This window comes from Sphaeramia orbicularis, chromosome 1 (assembly GCF_902148855.1).
Source record: "Sphaeramia orbicularis chromosome 1, fSphaOr1.1, whole genome shotgun sequence".
In the NCBI taxonomy this organism is placed as follows: Eukaryota; Metazoa; Chordata; class Actinopteri; order Kurtiformes; family Apogonidae; genus Sphaeramia; species Sphaeramia orbicularis.
In genome coordinates this window covers 38,037,115-38,057,081 of record NC_043957.1, presented here as the reverse complement: position 1 = coordinate 38,057,081, position 19,967 = coordinate 38,037,115, and the positions used below count along the sequence as shown (strand labels likewise).

At 38.8% G+C, this 19,967-nt stretch overlaps 1 protein-coding gene across 3 annotated transcripts in view; it reads right to left on the bottom strand.

The window, feature by feature from the left end:
• Positions 1-19,967, bottom strand: part of septin9b (septin 9b) — a 124,790-nt gene that overhangs the window by 72,270 nt on the left and 32,553 nt on the right. Inside the window, exon 1 of one of the 3 annotated variants that reach the window (XM_030137308.1) lies at positions 15,537-15,664. The exons of 1 other annotated variant lie outside the window; for it this stretch is intronic. In XM_030137308.1, the coding sequence (XP_029993168.1) occupies positions 15,537-15,558 (22 nt within the window). In that variant the 5' untranslated portion in view covers positions 15,559-15,664. Of the gene's footprint in view, positions 1-6,031; positions 6,147-15,536; positions 15,665-19,967 lie in introns of those variants that run through there. One more of the 3 variants, XM_030137291.1, reaches the window with a different exon arrangement.

Sequence of the window (19,967 nt, the reverse complement as noted above, 5' to 3'; positions counted from 1 at the left end):
GCCAATGATCCACTCTATAACAACAAACCCTTTGCAAAGTAGGGCTGGGTGTATTGATCTAAATATCGATAGTGTCAATTCCAAGGTGAGTATTGGATTGGATTGATACTAGTTTAATGAGATCGATACTTTTGTTGCAGTTTCTTTTCTACTGTATACATCCAGCAAATTACTCACATTTTCTCACAGAGTTCATGTGAGTGCAGCTTCTCTCCAAGTCTGTCTGTGCAAACAGTGCTCTCTCTCTGCTGCTCTCTCAGGCACACCCCCCCCACACACACACACACACTCTGAGGGCAGATAGTCAGAGCACTGACTGAGAGCAGCCTGTGATGGCAGAGAAAAAGAGAAGCGCTGTGTGGAGCTTATTCACTGCAGCTGACAGGGAAACTGCTGCATGTGATGTGTGCAATAAAGTCATTTGCCACTGTGGTAACACCACAAACTTAAAATATTTAATATTTAAATCATAGTTAGTTAATAAAAAAAAAAAAACATGTTTATTTGCCTAAAATCTTTGTCCTGTGTTTTATTATAATCATAATCAACTAACTAAAGGCAAAATCACAAAATGATCATGACATTTCAAGTAGAGTATCGGTATTGGTATCAGTGACACTAGCCCTGTATTTACTTGGTATTGGATCGATACCAAAATTCCCAGTATCGCCCACTCTTATTGCGAAGTGAAAGTGAAAGTGAACCAGCCCAGATGCGGTGTGTTCAGTTGATAAAGCCCCCCTCACTAGTTATGTGCAGATCAGCAGGTTACCCACAGGACATGTGTGTATGTGTGTGTGTTTCTTCAATTTCTGCAAGAATATCAGCTTTGTGTTCAATTAAACAGGCCCAGGTTTCACTCTAAGTAAATTGAGACTAGATTTGCAGTAAATTTCAATAAATATACTTTTTGTGACATTTTTGTTTGGTGGTGTGCCTTTTGATTTTTCTAATATAAAATATGTGCCATGGCTCAAAAAAGGTTTAGAAACACTTCCTTAGTTTTAAAAATACACACAAATTTTCAAAGTCATTTCGGCCGCTGTTGAAAAGATGCCCTGGTGCTTAGCTTCAGGCTCAACCTTTGACAGGTACAGCTTTATTCAGTCCCTGTGATCAGCCACTGGGTAACTAACTGATTTACATCAGCATGCACAGAAGGATGAGAGTATCTGCATTCCACTTAACACCTGTTAACACACACTATTTGGAGTTTATTGCAGTCCTGATAAAGAGGGAATGCAGGGGAGGGAAAGTAGTAAGCAACGCATACTGATGAAGAAAAGATTAAGCACATGATTAACTGGTATGCCCAGTGACCTGACAGCAGAGATTCAGGCATTCAGAGCAAGCAATATTGTATAAATCACAAAGCCTGACAAAGAACACGCTTTCAGGAGAAATTTGTTTTTCAAGAAGGCAGGGCTTGAATCTGCCACTAAATTACTGGGTAGAAAACATGATAATGCAGATGTGTCACTTCAGATCTGTGGCCTTTGGGTGCCTCATGTTTATAAGTGTGTGATGATGGCACCAGGTGCACAGACAGATCAACTAATAAAAGATTTGTAGAAAAAAAAAAATCATCTAACACGGGCATACTGCTGCTGCAAAACCATTTTTCTTCCACACATGGTTTAATACAAGTTATGATGAACAGAAACACAGAGGACTTTTATATACATATGTAATCCACTCAAACAGACTTCAGAACAGAATGGCCTCTGTGCCAGGTTTACACAGTGCACCACACACACACACACACACACACGCACGCACGCACGCACGCACACACACACTCCATCCATTTCAATATTAATTTCCTCCCTATGCCTAAATACCTCACTGGAACAACAACATGGCACCTTTACACAGATAATCAGCCCAAAAAACTTGGACTGGACATAAAGTACAGTTTAGGTTGGCAGGCACTGAGGCCGCCTGTGTACAAGTCGACAAAGTCTCCCTGAATATACAAATATGGGCTTATTCTGGGCTTATTCTCTGATGACTCATAGTTTAGATTCAACAGGGCCATGTTCTACCTTTTAGACAACTGTTGTTTCAATGTGTAGTTTCTATGGTAGTTTCTCTCAGTCTTTATTTTCCATAATATACACACACGCATTTACCCCAAAGGCATTATTACATCTTTATTGTGCTCACCGACTAAACTGACTTTCCCTTTCTCTGCCCATTTCCTCATCACTGTGAGATACAGTGCAGTGTAATGTACTGGAAAACATAATGATCTAGGATAAAATGGAGATTAACTCAGTCAAGTGCTTGCCATGCACTTTTCTCTGCAACTTCTTCTATGGTCAATGAGAACACACACTGACTATTATAACCTATGATATGTTATAATGTACAGTACTTCTATATCGTGTACTACTAAACCAGTGTTTTCCAACCTTGGGGTCAAGACCCTACGTAGAGTCGCCTGGAATTCTAATGGGGTGGCCTGAAATTTCTAGTAATTGCTTAAAAAAAAAAAAAAAAGTATATGGTGAGTTGAAAGAGACACTACATAAAAGACATGACAAACTGTGAAGCACTGTGGTACTGTTTATCTTTCAAAGTTCATTGTGGTCAGTTTCAGATGCTGCAGCTCTTTCATAATTCATAGTTTGTGTTATTGTTTGTTCAGTATTAATTGTCAGCCTTGTAAATATAAGCTGGACTGACTGTACATATCCTGACCAAGGAAAATAAAATTCTCACTTTGTGCAGTAATCTACACCTGGCTTTTCTGCCTCCATCCATAATAATATACATTAAATAGATTAAAATGCCATCTGAAATTAATGCTTATTTGCAACATAGTATAGCAAATTATTACATGATCAAAAACAAATTAATTTTAGCAAAAAAAAAAAAAAAAAAAAAAAAACAGTTTCTATTTTTAATGCCTGGGGTCGCCAGAAATTTGTGATCTTAAAATGGGGTCACAAGCCAAAAAAGTCTGGGAACAACAACAACATTACAGACATAGATCCAACTAATGAATAATATATTAGGAATATGTGTGTACATGTTTGGACAGAATTAAGTGTTGCACTGTATTTTATGTAGAGTCATAACATTAACTGTATTGAACAATGTAATAACAGCTTTAAAATCGTCAGAATCTCTCACATATTACAGTTTTTGCAGATTTCAATAGTCTTATTTAAAACGTTGTGACTATAATTTAACACTTATTTGCAACCAGAGTTTGGAGATGCTCCTGGTGTGAGCCTCTACAGTGTCTTATTACAGCCACTTTATGTTTTGTTGACATCCAAAGCAACTAATTTAAGACTTTTCTCCCTGATGCTGTGAACACCAAATTGGGATGATATTCAACAGATTTCAATCAAGTACGACACTCAGTTTTTTTTTCCAAATTCCAACTGGTCTTTAAAGAGTCTTAAAACATCTAAAATATAATGACCTGAATTTCAAGCCTTCAATGTTTTTCTGTTTTTTCTGTCAAAAACATTGATGGCTTGAAATTCAGGTCATTAGATTTTAGATGTTTTAAGACTCTTTAAAGACCAGTTGGAAATTAGAAAAAAATTGAGTGTCGTACTTGGTTGAAATCTGTTGAATATCACCCTAGTTTGAAGTTCATGGCATCTGCAAAAAATATGTCTTAAATTAGACGTTAAACTTGCTTTGGATGTCAACAAAACATAAAGTGGCTGTGAAAAGACACCAGTAAATGCCTCCCATCTCTCAATATTGGTTTGCACTCACATCAGGAGCATCACCAAACTCTGGTTGTAAATAAATGTAAAATTACAGTCAAAATGTTTTAAATAGAACAGTTGAAATCAGCAAAAACTCTAATATATGAGAAATTATGAGGGAAGTCAAAGCTCTTATTACATTGTTCAGTAGCTAATTCTACATAAAACACAGTGCAACACTTAATTCTGCCCAAATGTTTGCACAAACTTCACCCAAGGACGACACTGAATTTTAAGACCTATCAAAAACACTGAAGACTTGAAAGAGATTTTAGATTAGATTTTAGAAGTTTTAAGACTCTTTAAAGACTGGTGGAAATGTAGAAAAAACTGTCAATTGTGGCTTTTCCATTGGACATCAGTGCAAAACTTTACCGATATTTCCCAAATGTCGCAAACACAGGTGCGTAATATATTTTGCATTAAATCACAAAAGCGATGATTTGTTTATTTATTATCGTGAGATGACACGAGAAGTTATTCCATAAACATGATGACGAACATAAATATCACGTTGATTTACAGATGTATTCATTATCATTATATATTACCCCTCTAACTTAAAAAATTATTCGGGTTCCTGGTGTGCTCACACATACCGCACCATGTTTCTTTTAAAACTCTTCTTCTTTGCTTGTTGTAATGTCCATCAACATCCATTTTTTTTTTAAATTCACCTGACTCTAGTTGCAGAAAAAGGTCTTTCCATTGCAGTTTTGCATGATATACCAATTTCACTACGCCAGAAAAACCTCCTCTTGCCAACGCAAAAACTTTTCATCGAAAAACGAGACTTTCTGGCAAAATTGTTGTTTTTCCATTAGGCAAATTTTTATGCACAAGATATATTCGCGCAGTTTGGAGGTCAAGAGTCGCTTTTCCATTGACCCTCAAACTGCGCAAATATAACTTGTGGATAAAAATTTACCTAATGGAAAAATGACAATTTCGCCAAAAGCCTCATTTTTCGATTAAAAGATTTTGTGCTGGCAAGAGGTGGTTTTTTGGGTGTAGCGCAAATGGTATATCACGCAAAACTGCAATGGAAAGAACTTTTTTTGCAAGAAGAGTCAGGTGAATTAAAAAAACAGATGTTGACGTACGTTACAACAAGCGAAGACGAAAAATGTTGCGGTACATGTGGACACACCAGGAAACCCAATCAGCTTTTAATTTAGTATGAGATAGAGGGGTAATATATAATAATAATGAACATATCTGTAAATCAACACCATATTTACATTCGTCGCCATGTTTATGAAATGGCTTCTCGTGTCAACTCCCGCTAATAAATAAACAAATCATCGCATTTGTGACAATACGCACTTCTGTTTTTTCGACATTTAGTAAATATCGGTAAAGTTTTGCGCATATGTCCAATGGAAAAGTGACAAATTGACAATGTAAGGTGGAAAGAAGAGTAGAAACTGAAAGTTTTGTTCAGCCTATTGTAAAAAATAAATAAATAAATAAATACCATTCTGATCATTTTGAAGAGGACAGTCGCAAACCAAAAAGAAAATGTGAAGTCCATCTGTCGATTTTCAAATATGTTCTATGACATTTTACCACTCACTTTGTAGCTCATACACAGATGTACTGACATACAAACTGCATACAACTGAGCAGTGAGCAGTAATTGTTCCCTGACTCTGTGTGAACCGATCTATTGGATGGTTATTGTGTTATCCAAATCACTCAAAACCTAATAGTGACAGATGTACATATTTTGTGGCTTCTCCACTCAGCGTGAGTCCATCACATCCGACAGCTAGCGTCAGGCCAAAGACCAGCTGGAGAACCAAATCTGACCAGAGGAGGGACAGGAAAGAAGTGTGGAAGGAAGAGAAAAAGAATAGAAGAGGAAGAGCAGAACAAAGGGAATTAATGCCAGCCCTGTACTGGCTTAGCAAACAAAGGAGAGACACAGTTGTGAGTGTTGTACGACCAGTGAGACAGATGTTAGCTCTTAGTGCTGAGGTTTTCACTGTCTTCTTCAGCTGAAGGCTTTCCGGTGCTGGAACAGTGTAGTGTCAGTGCTGTGTTTGTTTCTATTATTGACGTAACTCTGGTATAATCAATGACAGACTATAGGCAACAGGGACTTGGCTAGCATCTGCCCACCGCCCTGTTTTTAACACAGTTATACACTTTCAGAATACTATTAGTCATACAAAAAAAATGTTTATGAGATATGAGTCTAAATGTCATATATTCATAAAGGAAACACTGACAGATGCTGCTGTACTAAACCCGTCAGAATGCACAGTGAAGTGAAGGAAAAGCAAAACACAAACCTTCAAAATCAGAAATAATTCCCTCCAAGTGTGGGTTGACACCAGAGTCAGACATCTTGTCAGTCAGTCAATTAACTCTTTCAGTGTTAGGTGGTTTCCTGTCAGTTCCAAAATAGAGTTAATGAGAATGTCCAAGCCCACAGCTCTCTTAAAGGAGCAACTTATTTTCTCTGACTTTTCACTGACTTCTCAATCTCACTGCATTCAGACTTCACAGAGGGAGAGAAAAGCCGAGCCTCCTCCCTTCTCCTCTCCTCCTCACAGCAAAAAAGCACACTCCCCCTTTCTCCCCTCATGCCCCATGTGTGTGTTTTTGTCAGTTCCCGTCCCCCTCCCCCAAACACACACGCTCATACATACACGCACAAGCATTCGCACAGACAACAGGTCGTGTCATATAGAACCTTTTTTTTTGTTTTTGACCCAAATGGTTTTCAGGCCTGATTTTCTCATTTAGCTTCTGAGTAACTCTGACTGTAAAAGTGGACCACATGTCACACAGTTACTTTAAGTAAGTTAACCTGCAATTTGATAAGACCTGCTGTTACAGCTGTGACTCTGCTAATAGCCTTTCAGAAAAGCTGTTTTACTTCATCGCAGCACACAAGGGACTAAAGTAAGAGTAGAAAGGTTTGGTTTTGAGGAAAACAACTCCTACGAACTGTGGCATTTTAATTAAAGAGGTGCTACTTGTGTAGTAGCTGTTTCACTGACAGAAAAACCTGAGAGACTTCCTGGAGAAAGTTGACATTAGGGGTATACGACAACGCCTCTGGGCAATAAGTGCATGGTTTGTGCACCAACCCATCCCCTGTCACTTCATATTATCAGAAGGAATACATCTGAGCTTGGTGCACATATCTGGTCAGGTAATCAGGCCCTCTTGCTTTTCTTTAACAGGAGGAACCTTGATGATAGGTTTACTTTTGATGTGGCGGGTATCGTTGCATTTTTTGACCATGAGCCCACTGTGGCTAATTAATGCCTGTGCCAGAGTAAGAATGTTGAAAAAGACAACGATCAAAAAATCCACACTGATTGAAATATCAAAGCTGGACTTACATTTATTCAACTGTTTCATTGTCTCCCTGTGGGACATGGTATTTCTTATCAATTAATCTTCCACAAAAACAAACCGAGTGATGCTATCTCTGTAATTAGAAACTGGTAATGAGTGATCTCAGACCACAGCTTCCTCTCTGGCGACAGCCGTGACTGCAAATTAAAATGATGATAACTTTCCCTGATGCTGGAAAACTTTTACTATTTCCACAATAATGGTAATAGTCATAACAGTGAAAACTGGCCCCAATCAGTGTTCAAAGGTAACTGTATCCTAAGCCAGGGGCCATATGAAGCTATTTCCACTCTCAGATAGAGGCAGCACAGTCAGTCATTGAATGCAGCAAAACAAATTAAGTACTTCACTTTTAGGGCACACAAAGAGGCACAGCATATAATCCTGCCACTTTACGGACTGTGAGATTTCAAGAAAAGCCCCTTTAAATGAAAAGCTCCTTTCTAAGGGCCACTAATAGGATGCCAAGGCCGCCCAGTGGCCCCCTAACCCTAACACCTGAAAGGTCAACAGTAATGCATAATAACAGTGTGTGTGTACGCGGCTGCCTGGTTATTTCATAAAACTGCTGCCAAGGTGTCACAGGATGAGGAACAGAATATTGCTCCCACAGTGGTGTGTACTACCATTATATGACCATATCCTAAATCCATCCATCAGGAGCTTTACTGGCCACAACATTTGCCCCCTGAGATGTTTGGTGTCACATTATGTACAATTAAGCTTTGAGTCACATGTTGTCAGAGGGCACATGGTATCCTTCATACAGCCTGACAGCTGCGTATGCTGATTTAATGTGTTTGTTTGCGAGTGTTTATGATCACAGTTGAATGTGCATATACATGTGTATGTGTGAGACAGAGTGCAGTCTACAACTATATGTACAAAGTGTGTGGCCCCTCAGCACCCATGCAGGCTTACAGAAAGTGGGCTGCACTTTAAACCATATGCCACAAGGCTCTGTAGTACTCAATTAAACAAAACACACGGTGTGTGAAATACACACACCTCCCCCAGCCAGTGTGTGTTTATCTAAACATGGATACACACTCTGGGCTGGCTGCAAGGCAGAGCTGAGCGACAGAATGAGGGAAAGCTCCAAAACAACATCTGGAGTGTGTGTGTACATTTACGCTGTGAGTGGCTTTATGTGAATATGTCCCTGTGCTTACATGTGCTCATGTGGTTACTGGACTGTGACTGTGAGTTGTGGTGTGTTTGTGTGTTTGTGTGTCTGCATGTCTCGGTGCCCCTGAAATAGCACTGTAAACACAGAGGCCTTTGCACATTGAACGATAAATCAGCTCAGCCGTAACTATTCAGCCTCATATCAGTGCTACTTAAAGATATTTTATACTTTGATAATATTAATAATTTGAAACTAACTATTCTACTAATTAAAGGTGAGGTTTTACTTATTATTCAACGCTTTCTTTAGTAAGTTTTCATGATTCAACAAGTTTTTTAGCTGCTACCTTTTTACTCTTGCCAGGATGCTTTACTTATTTGGCATCATGCTGTTAGATGAACTTTAAGATCAAACACAACTGGAATAATACTGCATAACTGATCACATATACTGGTGCATGAAAAAAAAAATTAACTTTAATATAGAAGACATTGTGTACCTCCGATTTAACGTGTAGTTGGTTGGTCACTTGCAGATAAACAAGAATTCAGCAAACCACAAACATTTATTGGCAGGAAGTTGTACAAAACCACTCTCTCGATTTGAGAGTTACGTCTATTCGCCTGTAAGAGCTAATGCGTGTGGTTTGAGCGTTTATCTAAATGACACCTTTTAAAGATGATCGGTTTGACCTATGGGTCCAAGAAGCACGACAAAATTACACTTGTGAATGTTAGTGGAATAAACTTTCTTATTGTAGCAGAGTCTAAATAACATGCTGTCAGTGCAGAAATACTGTGCAATTAAACAAGGAAGTGAAACCACTGCACAAATCCAAAGGAAGAATAAAGGGAACATACAACCAAATTGAGTGCGATTCGAAAGAGAGGTTTTTGTTCACGTTATTCACAGTTCATCAACAATGAGAAATACACAAATACAAGAATCTCCACGTTCATTCATACAACAGTGTGTATTTACTGTACATATATGTGGTATTTAAGGTCTCACATGAATTAATTTGTGTTAAAAGTTCATTTGTGTGGATCTTTTAAAAAAATTGAATAGAAAATAAACCCATATTTTCTACAGTATATTTTGCATGAAGGTGGTCAAGGGATCTCTGCTGATTTTCTCTCTATCCACGTTACACAAGTGTAGCAGTAACACAAAGAAGCTTTCACTTAGAAGTTCATCTATCTTTGTTCTATCACCTTTTGCTTGAACTGTGTTTCCATCATACTGAATAATATCACCTGTCACAAATCTTCCCAGAGGAGGCCCGAAGGTGGGGTTCCCAGCCAGTTTCCTGCACTCCCTGACTGTTTTCACGAGTCTCTCACTTATCATTACTAAATAGTCATCTTAGAAACAATATGAGGTGAGATACCGCAAGAGCGAGAGAGGGGAGGAGAGCTGTGGGGCGTTCACTTGTAGAGGATATCCTGTACTTTTTTATGGAACAGAGTGAGCCATGTGATTTTTCTGATTTCCTTCACTCAGGGTTCATGTGCGGCCACATAGACGGGATTATGTACATGAGAGTCTTTAAGCATACATCAGCACGTTAAGAACAGTAGACTCACATTTAAACTGAGTAAATGGGACAAACTGTGAGCTCATGTACCATTAAAGCACAAATCTGAACATTATCTACTGCTGAAGGCTTGTTCACATCTGTGCTCTACCCGGAGACCGAGAAACTAAAGAGGTCCAGTAAATGAAGAAGAGTTGAATTAGAGCTGAGTACAATAAAGCCAAAAATAATAAATCTAGATCTTTTTTTCAGTGTTGCGGATGACTTATGATTTTAATCAATTGTTTTCTGGCTACATGAGCTAAAGACAAACAATGATTCACAAAACACTTTCTTTACGGAAACTATACGACATATATGAGTGTAAAAAAAAACACAAGTTGTACATAACTTGGACAAAAACTCACCATCTGGATTTAAGATCCATCCATTGGAAAATTACTGCAGTGATTCATAGGTTTCATCTGCGACAAGTTCTTCAGTGATGCAGTGAGTAGCTTCTTATTTTCTTGAATAACCATCAGTTTAATAGAATATGTGATAGAGCAGGTCATGTGGTCTGATGAGTCCAGACTGACCCTGTTCAAGAGTGATGGTTACATCAGGGTGAGAGGAAACATGGATGAAGTGTTTAGCCATCATGCCTAGTGCCTACAGTACAAGCCTGTGGGGGCAGTGTTATGATCTGGGGTTGATTCAGTTGGTCAGATCTAGAACCAGACTGTACTCTTAGTCTGATGACTGACAGACAAGACTGATGATTGGTTGGTTATTATCCCCTCACCCCCTCCCCCACCCCTGAAGGGATGACAAGGGGTATTGTTTTTGGTTTGATTTGGCTCTTTCTTAACACTCTAGCAGCAAATCTATTGGTTGAATTTATACCAAATTTGGTTTATAGATTGCCAGTGACCCAGAATAAATCTCATTACATTTTGGGAACAGTAGGTTAAAGTTAAACATTTTTTTATGACTTTTTAAAATCTTCCAGTTTACTTATAATGGGCAAAATATGTGCAAGGGGCGAGGTTTGTTGTGCCTGACACCACTTGTTAATTCTGTTTTTCTTTGTTTTTCTTGAACTGACGGAAAAGTTTATCAAAATGACTGCTATTATGATGTCATGTCAATCCAACAAAATATTAGAACATGACCTGGCTGTTTATATTAACTTGTTCGATTGCCTTTGTGCTCATTCAGAGTGTGCTGGCTGGCTTGAACCTAATTAACTCTTTGTTGTAGTTCTGCAGATTCGTCCATCTCTCTTATGGGACACCTAAGCCAGAGTCTCCCCTGTCATAAATCCCCACCCTCCCCTTTGTACAGTGGAGCTCTCCTCTGTCTATGAGGAGTTACGTTTTGTCTCATCCAACACATACATCACTCTGCTCATTCATATTTTACCATTTGTAGTGACTCTTTCCTTTCCTTTGTTTTGTTTTGTTTTTATTTGATTGTTCAAACAGTATCTCATTGTTTTTTGTCATGGCTTTGGAGTGATATCATGACAAAACAAAATGCCATGAAAATCTGAAAGACTTTAAGTGCATTTTTATGTGTAGGCCTGTGTAATGAAAACAGTGTTGGGAGTAACACATTTCAAAAGTAATGCATTACAGTAACACATTACTTTTATCTTTAACGCGATAGAGTGAGGAATTACTAATCAATTTTCAGAAACATTTTACTCCGTGTATGTTCAATGGCGCTTGCGTTACAACACACTTTTCGCCCATAATTTAATTGCTAAAATGAAAAAAAAAAACAAAAAAAAAAACAGCAAGACCATGACACCTTAAAGGTGCGTGAGACTTTCGTGACCAATTATTCATTAAATCTGTAAAACCTCAGTCATAGCCTAAGTATCACAAATCTGTAAGTCTTTCTGTGATTAGTCACCTGAATCTCTTCCATTACGGTGAACAATTTCGAAGTGCCATCCACCATAAACAAACCATTTGTTTACAAACAAAGCCGGGAGGTCACTCGGGCATCTTCGGAATTTTGTCGCGATATGCACTGTGGGAAAGGGAGGTTCGCGTAGCCACCTGACAGTGGCAGCGGCAGCACAATCATAATGGTATTATATGAATGAAATAAACACGACGCGGAAAAGGCTGAAACACGGAAACGGCTAGAGGAATATGTATAGAGGGAAGGGAGCTCCTGCCGTTTCCGTGTCTGTTCCAGTTGCCGCTGTAAGGTGGCTGCACGAGCCTTTGCTTCCCACAATGCACATCGCGACAATATTCCAAAGATGCCCGAGTGACCTCCCAGCTCGGTTTGTAAACAAATAGTATGTTTATGGTGGATGGCACTTTGAAATCGTTCACCATGATGCAAGAGATTCAGGTGAGTAATCACAGAAAGACTTACAGATTTGTGATACTTAGGCTATGACTGAGGTTTTACAGATTTGATGAAAAATTGGTCACAGAAGTCTCCTGCACCTTTAAGGAATCAAAAATGCGTCAGGAAAGTTCTATTTCCAGTTGGTGTTCAGCCAATGGGTGAAGACAGCAGAAGACAGTACACTGGCCACATGGACTCATTACTAACCCTAACCCTGGTTTACAGAAGCTAGTTAGCATGATCCCCGTGATCAGCAATGACAAGGTAAGCTAACGTTTCTATGACTAGTTAGAATTCTTTATCAACTGCGGATTTATCTACTAGTGTCCTCGGTGCCGTACCCCCTGTTTGAATATGTATGTATGTAAATGCAAGTGTTCCTACTGGGATTCGAGCATCGTAGACTGTAGTGTTACGAACTGAGCTATCTGTTTACATGTACTTCGGGGCGCAAGGCTCTGCTCTAGTATTGGGGGGGGGTGTTGGGTTCTACTGCGCATGCGCCATTTATGACAAGAGTCTGTATGTAACTCAAAAGTAATACAGGAGTCATGTAACACATTACAATTCTGAGACAGTAATATTGTAAGATAAGGAATTACTTTTAAATAATAGTAACAAGTAATCTGTAATGAATTACAGTTTGGAACTAACTTGCACAACACTGAGTGAAAATGTATGTTTCCTTAATACAAAAGGGGGATAAGTAACAGCAGGTCATATGACCCTGACATTGTCATTTTAAATCTCTTACGTTGATATTTTGGTTAGATTACTGATTTCTTTCGTAAGTACCTGTGTAATAAGTTAAATTTCATTTACTCTTGGGGTTAATTTTGTAATGACTGCTCATAATACACTGTCTCTTACTTGAAAAATTATAGACCTGCCCCTGACTCCTTCAAATGCTACTTTCTTGAGCTAATACACTATTTACAAAATAAAAAAACTTGTCATCCTTAAAGTTAGATGCTGCATCCTTTCTTTCATTTTTTAAAAATATTAAACAGGCTGCATTACATTGTGGACAGAGTCGCCTGATTAGATGGGATTGTTTTGGTTTTAATTCTAGGCTTATTTTACTTTACACTAAAAAAAAAAATCAATGGGGTCACCATACCAAGGTTATAATAGTTTTGGATTTGTCATTATAGTTTAGTTTTATTTAGTTTTGACTTTTTTTTTTCTCTAATTCAGTTAGTTTTAATTAGTTTTTAGAGCAGGTTTGCTAGTTTTTATTAGTTTTCATTTTTTTCTAAATGCTTAGTTTAATTTTAGTATTCATTTAATTTTTGTCGTATCTTTTATCTTCTTCGCCGTCGTATTCAAATAAATCCCAGACAGGACTCTGCTGCTTTCTCCCAACTTTAGATCTCCATGTTTCCAGGTAGAGTGGAGACAAGAAGACGACTCTAAACCATAAGTGACGAGAAGTGACGGACCGTTAAATATTATATGGTGCCAGCAGCTAAAATTGCTTGAGGGAAGTAAATCGATTTCATATCAATCCGACACTTACAAAGAAGAAAACTAAGGGAATTTTATCCATAATTTTTATAAGTTTTAGTTAGTTTTGTAAGCGCACAATATAGTTACAGTTACGTATCGTTTTTTTCTTTTAATTATAGTTTTTATTTATTTCAGTCAAAACGAAAATGTTTTTACAATTCTAGTTTTCATTATTTCGTTAGTTTTCGTTAACGATAATAACCTTGCACCATACAGGACAGTTGGACCAAGTATATAACACATTATCACACACACTGTTACAAAAAAGTAACTGTACATGTCAAATAAATGTCGATTTGAGTAAAAAGTAAAGTATTTTCCTCTGAGATGTAGTACATTGTCCAGGTTAGTTACATTCCTGCGCTGATTAGTCCTGAACAGGAACACTGGACCGACTCAAATTTAAGATAAATGTGACACAGATGCATTTACGGCTTAAAAAAAAACCATCTATACACAGCTTGAACCCATACTATTGTCAAAATAAAGTATGATAGGATCCAGGGTGAGAGGGTTAGGACTGGTTGCTGTATCCATGACAACAGGTACAAACAGAACTACATAGCCTAAGATGAAAACTAGGAAGTAGCTCAGCCCAGGACTTCCTCAATTGAGAGGAATATAGTGGGAAGTGATACACAACAGCAGTGTTTATACGGAGGAAAAAATAATGCTCCACTACTTCACCTCTTCTCTTCTTCATCTTTTACCTCAATTTTTGCTAAATTCCTCCACCTTCCATTAAAAAAAAAAAACTCTGTCTGTAACATATGAATCATCCACATGGAACATTTTCCAGAACTGTGTGAGATTTTGGCTGCACTATAAAAAGGACAAAACGACATTACAACACTGCCATCAAGTGGAACATTAAATAGGTGTGCAGTGGGTTTGCATGCATCATATGTCCCACTGAGCTCAGGAACCTAATTAAAGGCGGAATTAAAGACTAATTTGCAGAGTGTCCCTCAGCTTGATGTCCAGACTTAATCACTGTAAGATGTTAGATTTGTGTTATCCTCTCGGAGCAGGCTGAACACATACGGGCCTGAACAGAAGCACAATTGTTTCTCCTTTAACGTTCCACAAACCACACATTAAGACCAACAGAGGTAATGATTAAAGACTTAAGAATGATTGCTTGTGGCAGCGTCTAAAGCGAAGTTCTAACAAACGCATGACAATTTAAAGTCTCAAAGTGACAGAATGTGACTGCGCTAAACATTCCTCAAAAGACTCTGCTGTCGAAAGCAAATCAAATCACATCAGCTGAAATATGAGCTGCGTTCTCATTACCAGTAACTTAAAAATAAACCATGTGTGTCACTCAGCAATAATCTGACAACTGAACTCCTCAGCTTAAGTCCCCTCGTGTGACGATGGGAAGCAGATTTCACACTGTCCGTCTATTGATGCATCACAGTGTGTATGCGGTCGGCTGTAAATCAGTATCCAGCATAAGGCAGCCAATTACAGCCCAGCAGTCACTTCGCACTGGAAGATTAGGCTCCCTCATTCTGGGAAGTCGCCTCTGACAGCCCGTCACATGAGGTTTATTCACTAGAGCTCTACATACGGTAGCTATTCGGAAAATTGTGTGTAGGCTATGCAAAGTGCTCTGCCGTGGCTGTCAATTCAATGAGAAAGAGAGAATTTTCATTTTCTTTAGACAACATCTATGACAAAGAAATAGGAGAGGTAAGTGGATAAGGACCCAGACGGCTGCTCTCCCATCAACTAAGCAAAGCAAACACAACACAAGCAGAGTGTCTTTTAGTTGACTGCTGCCACTGCTAAGAAAGCTGCTTCCTCTAGAGACTTAACAAAGAAAGTCCCCTCAGAGGAAAAGCTTCTCAGTTTTAAAAACAACTGAAGAAATTAGAAAAAAGCCACAACTTACCGGCTATTCTGTCTCGCTCCATGATTCAACGCCTACCTCAAATAGCCACATGTAACCTCTCCTTTTTCTCTCCTCTCCTTCCTTCCCTCCCTCCCTTTTTTCATGGAGACTTCCCCTTTCTCTTGACTTAGTCACCCTGTCCCCCTCTTTTTAACCCTCCCTCGCTCCACCCTCCTTTTCCTCCTTCTGTCTCCCTTGCTCCTACTTCCTCCAACTTTTAATGTCTTCAGTCTGTCAGGATAACAAGTGAACGGAGCAGACGTCTGCAGCCATGTGCTCATCATATGGAGCCCTTCGTTCTTGATTTCTTTACTTTTTCTTGCATAACTCTCTTTGTCTTCCACACACACATATGACACAGGCTTTTATCTTACACTCAAGTGGACACGCTTCCCCTCTTTTCACCTTTCCTTTCATATTTTCTATTATTCCCTAGATAGCTAAACGATCTCATGTGCTCTTCTCTCTTTTTCCCTTTCCGTCACACACATTCATATACACTCAGATGTCTGTCCTGACACTGAGGCTGTTCTGTGCCTCAGCTGAAAAAAAGTCTAAGTAGGTTGGTAGAGCAGAAGAAACCCACAAAAAGTCATTATCTAAACAACTAATGGCTGCTTCTATGTTAAATATGTGAGGCGACCCTCGATAAGGCTGTTTATAAGCTGCTCATAATCTGTGCTTGGTGACTCTCAGATCAGGAGATAACTTGACATTTTTTTCTAAATGCATCACTTGGATCCAAAATGAGATGTCATGTTACGAGTCATGGATTACAAGTCTAGCGTACATAGAAATATAACCCTCAATGTACAACTTGACAAGGTCGAGGGCCACTTAGTGAGGGCAAAAGCCCCTATGAGAATATATACACTCACACACACTCATCACATCTTTGTTTTTGTGTCAGCAAAATCAGCAGAAGGAGCAGCCCTGCTGAGGACAGCTCATTTCCTCTTCCTCCTTCTTAAAGGCCACAGCTCAACCTGCCCCTTGTCTTCCAGATGTCCACCCAGCAACAAAACTGGCATAAACATGGCTTTCAACGTACATACTGTCTCAGCCCACATGTACCTGTCAGAGTTATTACAGGTCAGTTTAAGTGGGTTTTACTACAACTGGGTGACTTATATTGAGTTTTATTATGTTTTCATGATTTCATTGAAGTTTTAGGTGTTTTTACTTGACGACTTGGTTAATTTTACTATAGCTTTTAGATGCTCTGACTCTTCAAGCGACTCTTAAAAACTCACTTTTATAAACAAGCATTTCATTAAATCTCGTCTGTTTACGCCCCAGTGAATTCATGTTACTGACTTGACTTCTTCCCTGGAGTCTCTGTGCTTTATCACCTCACAGGTTTTCCCAGGATCATCACCAGTTTTTCCCTGGATCTTCACAGGTTTTCCTAAGATCATCTCTGGACCTGCTGCTGTGGTCCTGCCTCTTTCCACCTTTATCGTCATCACTCACTTATCCATATAATTACGATAGTGTTTATTATACTGTTCTATACATGTTTTAGTTCGGTTATCTGTGCATGTGTCACCACCTACTTCCCCCCTCTCCACCCTCTCCCCCAGTCTCTCTCTATCGCTCTCTCTTTTCTCTTCCTTTACTTTCTTGCTCTAACCTCAACTGGCCAAGGCAGACAGCCATCCTTCAGGAGTCTGGGTCTGCTCGAGGTTTCTGTCTGTTAAAGGGAAGTTTTTCCTCGCCACTGTCACCAGTCATAAGTGTTTGCTCCTGGAGGATTCTGTTGGGTTTCTGTAAATTGGCTTAAAACTTGATTTGATTTGATCTATCTCCCCTTTATGTGAAGCACTTTGTAACATGTTGTTTTAAAAAGTGCTATATAAATAAAGCTTTACTTACTCTATTGGGCGGTCAAGTTTTACGCCATGGTGCCATAAAACTAATTCCAGGGTCCATACAGTCTATAGGAGTGGAGCCTGAATGTCAGTTTACCATAACTTCCTTCAGTTGTAAGGTACCAGTTTGAATCAAATTGTAAATTCATTATTTTCATCAAATAGAGTTACTGATGCAATTCTTGTTTACAGCAGTTCTGCTGACAGAAATCATGACTATAGAGTACAGAATAGCCGCTTAATTCTAGTCATTCTAAAATAAACACCAGTTACTGTACACTTATTATAAAATTTCAGTACATTGAGCCATGGGGCTTACACTGTACAAATTTGGCATAAAGGATAAAATGTCAAAATAAAGCTTCTAAAAAATATCTGCATACACAGGGGAAAAGCCATACCACTTTATGTAAATAAAAAGACAAAAAAAAACAACAACAAAAAACAGCTGACTAAAGCCAGGCACACACTCGGTCACATTCGGTCCGAATTAGACACGATTTCATCCCGTACAACCCTTTTCAAATCCGGCTGAATGTCAGCTTTGTCATGCGTCTTTACTGTGCAGTGTCCAGAGGGTCATGACTGCTCACAGCACCTGCACGGTCAGAAATCGGATGATCGCTGGACTCTCTGACATGTCAGAAATTTTCTTCCCAGTCGTGTGGTTTTACGTCACCACGCAGCACGTAATCACGAAAATACAACTGCAGCCATGACAACCTGATAATAACTACAGTGAGAAACCTACACACTGCGAGAAAACAGAGCGTCACCGACAGCCTGTCTTTGGAGCTAATAACCTTCCTGAGGTGGGTGTCCTTCTGTTGGATGAGTGGAGAAACTTTCTGGAGTAGCACATTAAAATCTTCCACGGTCATACGTAAAAAAGTGCCCGAAATCCCCTCATATCATCTATCTATAGGAATAAAAAAGGCTATGAGATACAAAGAAAAAAAAGTTCAGTAAAGTCGCACTGTTAGCTTCAGCCTAGTTGTTAACTTACCTCCAGATCCCTTTGCAAAACAGACAGCCCATACTGTCCTTGTCATTGCAGCCATCGGTGTGTCCAGATATGATGGAACTTTATTCTTTTTGGGTTTGCGCATATAATTGCCAAGCCTGTCAACACGGTGCAGATTTTTGCCTTCATTTTCATTTTTTGCCACTTTGAGGAATGATTTAGTAAAGGGCCAGTTATGGTTAAAGTAATTTTATTCATGAACATTATTAACATTGTTCAGTCCACAACAGAATACCTGGAGCTAAATCAAAAGGTAAACAAACAAAAACAGATTTTACTTGGAATTCACTGTCATTTGAGTTGATCACTGTTGGCATTATTTAGATTCAGTTTTTTTGGCTTTCTTATACTGTATATATATATATATATATATATATATATATATATATATATATATATATATATATAATATATATATATATATATATATATATATATATATATATGTATATATTCTTTTTCCCTGCAAGTTTTAATCTAAGTTTCCATTAATGGTAATTACTCTTGTACAAGCTCCAGCTCAGTCTTGAATTTAAACAAGTATTGACAGAAAGACACGTACTCATACACACAGAGTTTAAGCTAACAGGAACATTTAGGGTGAGGCCAGTGCTGGGATAAAGCAGTGATATGACCTGGTGTTTCTCTGAACAGGCAGTGATGACATATGCCTCTCTTTATCTGACCTGCCCTGATACAGACAACCTTTGCCCAAGTAAATGTTAGTCTGTTTTTGCATGTCTTACATTTCAGAGCTATGTTAGAGGAAGAACCTTTTCATTATTCCACACTCAACAACTCTTTATATGACACATTTAATTTTATATTCATGCAAAGGGGTGGAGCATCCTGGTAGATACAATGCAGCTCCCCCTCCCCTGCAGCTCCCATGGCCTTTTCTGACATCCACAACAGAGAAGTGAGGAGAAGCAGAGCAGATGAGGCAGAATTGGAGATTTTCAAGCGTAACTGCAGTGCAGGCGCTCTGACTATCTGTCTCTTTCAGGTTATTTTATGTTGAAATTTAAATGTTGATCATTGTGAGCATTAAAGCAGAAGTCTCTCAGGGCTGGATCCGTGTGGAAAATGATACAAAACTATAGCTTTAAATACACAGTCATGTCTCCTCTGGCTGCTGGCTGTTTCTGTCTTGCAATGATTTTCCAGACTTCTTAATCACAGGGTCAGGGTCAAAAACACATGAAACGCTCAACATGTGCTTATGCATATGTTGACTGGAGCGCACAAACAAACATGCACACGTAAGTAAATACACATGAGGAATTGCCAGTTTTGTGCATACACTGCTACTGTTGCATTATTTATTCCAAGTTGTTTACTTCTCCTCTTTCTCTGAAGTTTTTTGGATTCAACCAAATGAAAACACTGACATTCAGACCTGCACCTCAGGTCTGCCCTGCAGTGAGCTCTTCTGGCCTCTGAACAAAGAGCAGTGGCCTGGGATGAAATGGAAACCCGCTCAGCTACACACATACACACATTTGGGAGTTCACACAGAAAGGCTGACATTTTATA